The 6,993-nt window shown below is 36.9% G+C and overlaps 1 protein-coding gene across 1 annotated transcript in view; it reads right to left on the bottom strand.

The window, feature by feature from the left end:
- The window catches only part of gnas (GNAS complex locus), a 37,452-nt gene that overhangs the window by 10,605 nt on the left and 19,854 nt on the right, over positions 1-6,993 (bottom strand). The window contains exons 6-7 of the mRNA XM_037684945.1: positions 6,084-6,181; positions 650-704 (exon numbers count right to left, since the gene is read on the bottom strand). Coding sequence (XP_037540873.1) covers positions 650-704; positions 6,084-6,181 — 153 coding nt within the window. The remainder of the gene's footprint in view (positions 1-649; positions 705-6,083; positions 6,182-6,993) is intronic.

Raw genomic sequence — 6,993 nt, 5'->3', positions numbered from 1 at the left:
CTCCTGCATATAAACTACAGTACAAAGTATGAGAAAAAGTAGCGGCTTGTACACCGGCAATTACGGTAGTTAAACGTTACCTCAAAGCTAAAACGTGTAAAAGCTAGCTAAAAGCACAAAAAAGCTTCTTTTTTTTTGTTGACTTTATGCTTGTATGTGTTAGTGTACAGCACTTTGGCCAACTGTGTTGTTTTTAAAGTGCTTTGTAAATAAAGTTGCAGTGTACTTGTCAGATTTTCACCAGTCGCGGGGGTTTCTGGATCGCAACCCCCAAGATAGGTCAGGGATTACTGCACATAAAAGTTTCAGCTCCCTCCATAGCTTTATTTATTAGAACAAGGGAAAAACTAGCTCACAGTCCAAGCCAATATTAATTTTTATCTTTGTTTTCAAGCCAACTTGGTGTTTAAGCAACTAAAAATGATTAATACTTTTAAATATTTTTATTTTTTTACTTTAAAACTAATTCTGATGGGTAATAACAGAGCATCAAAGCTCCTTTGCCTTTTTACTCATAAAGGAACTGTTTGAACTTGATTTGAATTCAAATGATGATTTTTTTGTAAGTTCAACTGTTTTGTTGCAAATTACAGATCACAACTTCAAAAAACAGTCCGGCTTGAAACGGCTCAAAGTAAAATGTACCAACCTGATCAGTTGGAGTGTAGTCATTCTGTTGCACAATGTCGATCTTATCTAGAAAGCTGAAGAGACACAAAAGGTAAAACAACGGCGACAGACATTCGTGCACGTTGCTCAACTTGAGGGCTGTAGTGCAACTTGCAGACGCAAAAAACAAAAAGTGTTAATTCCAAATATGACATTGCATTTCCACACGGGGAGAAGTTCAGTCGTATTTATGTGGTTTTTGTAAAAGTTTAATAAATATCTTATTTATTTCAACAGCTCCTTGAACAGTATCAGTTTGACGAGAACAGTTTAATTCTGACCCAGCTGATGAGCAAACAGCTAACCCAAACTCAGCCAAGACTAAAGTGGATTGCTGTCATCTTAAACCAGCTCTATTTACAATTTTACAGCTGTCCATGAAAACAGTTTATTTATTTATTTATTTTGCATTAAATATTTATTTTGGCTGAGATAATTTAACTGTCCTGTCAGATTTGACCTCTGGCTGTCACAGAAGTGTTGCATGTCCCACTGTTGGTTGTAAATAACTACAGATCTATGTAAATATCCAAGACAGACAAAATCAGCGACAATATTAAAATTTAAAATGGCTTTTGCATAAATCACTTTGAAATTTTAAAGATTGGAGTTGTTTTACGATGGCAGTGAAATAATAGCATGCAAACACCAATTGTATTGTTTTATGCAGATAAATCCTCCTTGCTGATTCATAAGATCCAAAAACAACTTAAGAAACTGTCAAATATGTCAAAAAACAAAATACAGATGAAACTAGATGTTTAAATACACTGCGCAAAAGGACACTGTTTAATTCCTCATTGTCTGACATAAAATCAGACCAAACATTTTCGGTTTCAAGTCTGTTAGGATTCCCAAAAATTACTTCCATTTGTTAAATGACCAAATAGTTAGAGATTTTTTTAAATTACTTTCTTCAAAGTAATAAGTTGATGCACACTAAAATCACTAAACCTTCAAACAATATGGGGAAAGCCCAAATGATGACATGGCTGTGGGAACTTTTGGTAGGTTAGTTCACACCCGAGTTAATTCGAGGCACACCTGTGGTACATTCATGGCACACCTCAATCACCTTGCTTCTTTGTGTGGGAAAAAGTCTAAAAGAAATCAGCCAAGATATCAGGAAGAGAACTGTCGACCCCCACAACTACGTCCATCTTTGAGTACAATTTTCCTGAAGAGCCTGAAGGTGCCAGGCTCATCTGTTAAAAAAAAAGCGTTTAACAAATAAAATAATTTTGGCAATCCAAACAGGCATAAAACAGGACAAGTTTAATCTGGTTTAATGTCAGACTGGGAGGGAAAAACTGGTTATGTCTCTTTATACTGTGCAGGTAATTGTCTGGTTACAACCGAACATGCCAAAAAAGGATTTCACAAAACCTGAAGTGATTTTGATGCACAAGTTCATAACAATCCAGATCTCTTAAAATGACTAAATAATATGACCGTTTTTGGACTTAAGGGGGGGGGGGGGGGGGCTCTTTATAAAACCATGAATCAAAAGGAAGAAGAAAGGCAGAATGAAAGCGTAGTGGCGTCTGACATTACGGAGCAGAATTCAAAAATAGCTCCCCAGCGCCCTGGCCTGCAGCGCGGTAACCATGGAGACGCAACTACAGGCTATTAATAGTCCATCAGCTCCCAATCTTGTGCAGCTGGAGTTGCTCAAGAGAGAAGACAGACAGACGGATGGGGAAACCGAAGACAGAGGAGGAGGAGCGAAAGAAAACCAAAAGCAGGGTGAGTTTGTGTTTTTGTGCTGGAAGTGTGCGCAAGAAAGGGGGAGGGAACCAAAACGTTGGACTGAACTATCTCAACGATCTGAGGGAGAGATAGGGGGGGGGGGGGGTCCGTCTTTAAACTCCTAAAACATCAAACCAATCAAACAATCAAAAAGCCAAATGAAAACTCACCAAGAGTAATTTAAGGATAAAAAGCAGTCGAGGCTGCAGGTTTGTTGCACCGAAGGTTTCCTCCTCAAACACCCCCCCGCTCCTCTAAACATCCTCTTATCTGTGGATGACTCAGCCTCGGCCATGTTTGCTCCTAAACATTACAATCTGCTGCCGTTTCATGACCTCTTCAGTGCATTCGTTTTGGAAATCTCTTCTAAACACTGACAAAGTCAGCTCTGAATAGTTACAAACACACCCAAGTTATTTAATTTAAATAGGTTTATATGAAAATGTTTATGCTGGATTGTTCTGATTTAGACCATAGTTTTGGGATTACTTCATGCTCTGACATCAACAAAAAGAAATATATACTGACTGAATATTTTAGTTCAATAATCCAGTAGGTCCAAATAATTTTTCTGAAGCCCGTTTAGTGCGTACAAGGTGTTGAGAGGCATCATTCAGCTGCCACTAGATGTTACTGGAGAGCCCCATTTTAAAAGCACTTTTACATGAACAGTTTTAAACAGAGGTTATTTTACTTCTTCTACTGGGTTGGTTCACATTTCTTTAAAGTAATATTAAAGTTCATAAATGACAATGAACAGCGCAGCAAACCCTGAAAAAAAGTGTAAAGCGGGGTCGCAGCTGTCTCAACAAAACATCTGACATGGGTCAAAAAACACGTCGACAAGGGCATCAAATTACTGCATCTCTCACAACAAACTTATGAAACACAGTAAAGCTGTTCGAAGTCTCTCTCAGTCATAATCACAGCATATTATTCGCACAACAGATTGGTTTTTAGTTTGTCTCAGAAATTTTATGATATTACAATACAATAAAAAGCTTGACACATTCCATCGGAGCAAACTCGGGTCGTCTTTTATGTTGCTTCATGTTTTAAAATGTAGTTCTCTATGGTGCATCTATGTCAAGACAAATAAGGTTCTATTACCGTATTTTCCAGAATATAGGCACAATTAAAATCCATTAATTTTCTCAAAAACTGACTGTGAGCCTTATACCGTATTTTTCGGCCTACAAGTCGCAGTTTTTGCATAATTTACAAGCCCTGCAACTTACAGGCCAAAGCGACGCATTTATGGATTTTTTCCCATATTTATAAAACAATTTTTGGCTGAGATATGATCGTTTTCATTCATTCTGACTGAAAAAAAAGAGTTGAACAGTACAATTTTTAGCCACTTGATGGCAGCAGAGAAGTAGGGCATGCTTTTGTATCATGTAATAGGTAAACATGGCTATAATGACAAATTCAAAAAAGTTCAAGACAAAAACAACTGGATTTTATTATACTTTATTATTCTGTCTTGAACTTTTTGAATTTACCATGCCCTGGATGACTGAAAATCTTCACCAGCTATTAATGACACAATCGGCCTGCCATAGTTTTCCAACTTCGTTCTGCTCGCTGCTTGGAGCAACCGTCAAACCATCTGCACTGCCCCGGAGAAATGCAGCTAATTTGACCATTAAAGTGCATTTATTAAGTAAAAGTTCAACTGAGACACACCTTAACTATAATTTCGAGCAAACAAACAATTGTTTAGGTGCTTTTCTTGTTAAATTTTCAAGAAACGAGCAGCGTTCCTCCTTCCTTTTTGACCTCCCTCTGCGTGCTCCCGGAGCACCGAGGCAGAGAATACAGCGTCTATTCCCGCAAATCGGGTTTTGAAATACAGCTGATTTGACCATCACAGTGCATTTATCAAGCAAAAGTTAGCCTGAGACACACCTTTTCTATAATTTCGAGCAAACAAATTGTTTTTAAATGTTAATCTTGTTAAATTCTTGTTCAAGCCCTCCTGAGCATGCTCCTGCAGTTGCCATTTGGCAGCCCATTGATTTTTGGCGTAACACCGGCCCACATTTCCGGGTTGTCAGCAGTGACGCGCAACAAACGCGTGGCATCAGCGGTGACGCATAATAGATGCAACGTATAAGGCTAAGTAATATATTTATGGATTTTTCCACTTTTTTTAGACATATTTGGCCTGATGCAACTTATGGGGTGGAAAGACGGGTACAGCAGAAAATATGGTAATCCGGTGCGCCTTATGTATTAATTCTGGTTGTGCTTACTGACCTCAAACCGATTTTATGCGGTTATTGTGAATGAGTTGAATAGTTTGACTTATCCGTTTTGTTTTGCTTAATGCACCTTATAGTCTGAAAAATATGGTATAAATAATATTAGTCAACTTTAGGAATATTGTGGTGCTGCAGAGAAACACGTTCAGCACATTACTGAAATGGTTTTAGTCCATCGTTATTTGAGCCAACATTATTAGACAAGATGTGTCAAAACCTGACTGAGTTATCTTCAGAGCATCAGTGTCTCTTCTCTTTACTGCAACGAATGTGAAATATAGATCATAAAAATCTAGACTTTTCAAAACTTAAGTAAATTTGTGAGTTGTTTTCCAATATAAGAGAATTGTAAGTGATGCAGTTTAGAGGAAGTAATAAAATTAGGTTAGGCCACTTTTTACTAGGAAGCACTGATCCCCTCTGCTGACCACATCTCTGCAGAGAAAAGTTGACGTTTGTTTCCTTAGTACAGGATGCAATTCAGACTCACTTACCAGAAGTTAAAATACTCAAGTTTATGAACGAACACGATCAAACAATATTTATATTTGACATACTGATCACAGAATGAAAAGCTTTAAGTGTCCGAATTCCTGACAAACATGAACGATACAGACGCTGCAGAAAAATGATACGCGTTTAAAAACTATAACTAAAGCCTTCTCAAAAGACTTCATAATTGATTTCTGCTTGAATACTTTAAAAAAGTGCCGTCATCAGAATATGGCTTAGTATCTATCAGTTATCCAACACTTTATCCTATTAGTAAGCAGTTCATTTTTCTATTACATCTTCATTAAAAACATTCTCACAGCTGGAACATCAGTTTGTCTCAATAATTAAACTACAGAAACATTAGGTTGTAACTAAACAGATTTTTGGAGTCACTTCTATTTTAAAGTACCGGTAATAAAACTATTACCAGTCACTCCTTAAAATCCATAGTAAACTTCTGTGATGACGTAAGTCATCCTGAGATGTAAAAACAAAAACGTAGAAAGAATAAAGTAGAAAACAAATGCTGTGGATTCTTGCTAACCAGTCTCTTTTAATCTGTTTCTCTCTGGGTGAAGGACAGACTGGATCTAAAATTGGAAAGTTAAAATGCCTGTAAGAATTTCAGTCCATCCCACAAAACTACATTTCACAAAGTTGGACTAATAAAGCACAGATAAAGTGGTTGGGAGTCAAATTATTCTGATATTTGTTTATTTGCACTCATGTTCCACAGATCCTGCAGTGAGTTTTGACCTTGTTATACAGTTCTGTGCAAAAGCGCTGAGCCTTCCTTCATTTCTTTACATTTTGATTTCAGCGAGTCAGAAATTTCTGACAGAAATCATCTTAGTGGAAAGAAAGGGTATGTCTTTGAAATGCAACTGTCAGGAAGTTACTTACTATTGTGCACAGTCAATTAGTTGATACTCATTGGATCTTTCGTAGCATGCCCGGACTCCTTCATCTTGCCACAACGTCTTTGCATGATCGTAAAACTCCTGAGGACGAACAAGGAGAAAAAAAAACAACTTAATGACAAAAGGCAGAACTGGAGGAGACTGATCAAAGATCCAGCAAGCGTATTTAGTGATTCTGCAGAAGAGATTTACTGTTGTCAGTGTGCTGGTTAAAAACAACATAATGAAATAAAAAGAACACACAGCTGTTTGACGTTAGAGAAAATGGAAGTTTACACACATGCCTTTGCTCGGTTAACCAGATCAACCAAATATTCTTTGAAGTAAATCTAAGACAGGAAGTGTCCACAAGTAAGAGTCGTTTTGTATCTTCGCTGTGCTCCAAATATGACAGATTTTAAAGCAGACAGAAAAGACGACGCAAGGTTGTCTGTTGTCTCTGGTGTGTGTCTGAGGTCGCTGGGTGCACAGAGCTTTTGTTGACACCACACCAAGTGTACAATGTGCCTGGTAATGTCCGTGTACGTGTTTTTAAAGGTAAATAGTGGTGAAAAATAAAACCGACACCGATAATGCAAACACTAGAAAGAATTAGTGACAAGGCAGCAGCATTTAAGATGCTCGCCATTGTTTATATTAGACAAACATGTTTTCTCTAAAGCTTTCATTTTAAGTTGCAGAATAGACACTTAATATATCTATAATAATTTTATCTGCAATAAAGACTATGCCAACAGCACAAAAATAAACAGCAAAATACTCTAGTTATAAATTATGGTATTTCAAAACCATTTAGTTTTTTTTGGAAAACAAAATGTATTATACCCATGTTTTAAAATTGATTTTATTATATATATATATATATATATATATATATATATATATATATATAT

The sequence above is a fragment of the Nematolebias whitei genome, chromosome 11, assembly GCF_014905685.2.
Source record: "Nematolebias whitei isolate Nwh7 chromosome 11, NemWhi1, whole genome shotgun sequence".
In the NCBI taxonomy this organism is placed as follows: Eukaryota; Metazoa; Chordata; class Actinopteri; order Cyprinodontiformes; family Rivulidae; genus Nematolebias; species Nematolebias whitei.
Note: the sequence above shows the minus strand (reverse complement) of the source record. Positions and strands in the feature narration are given on the sequence as shown.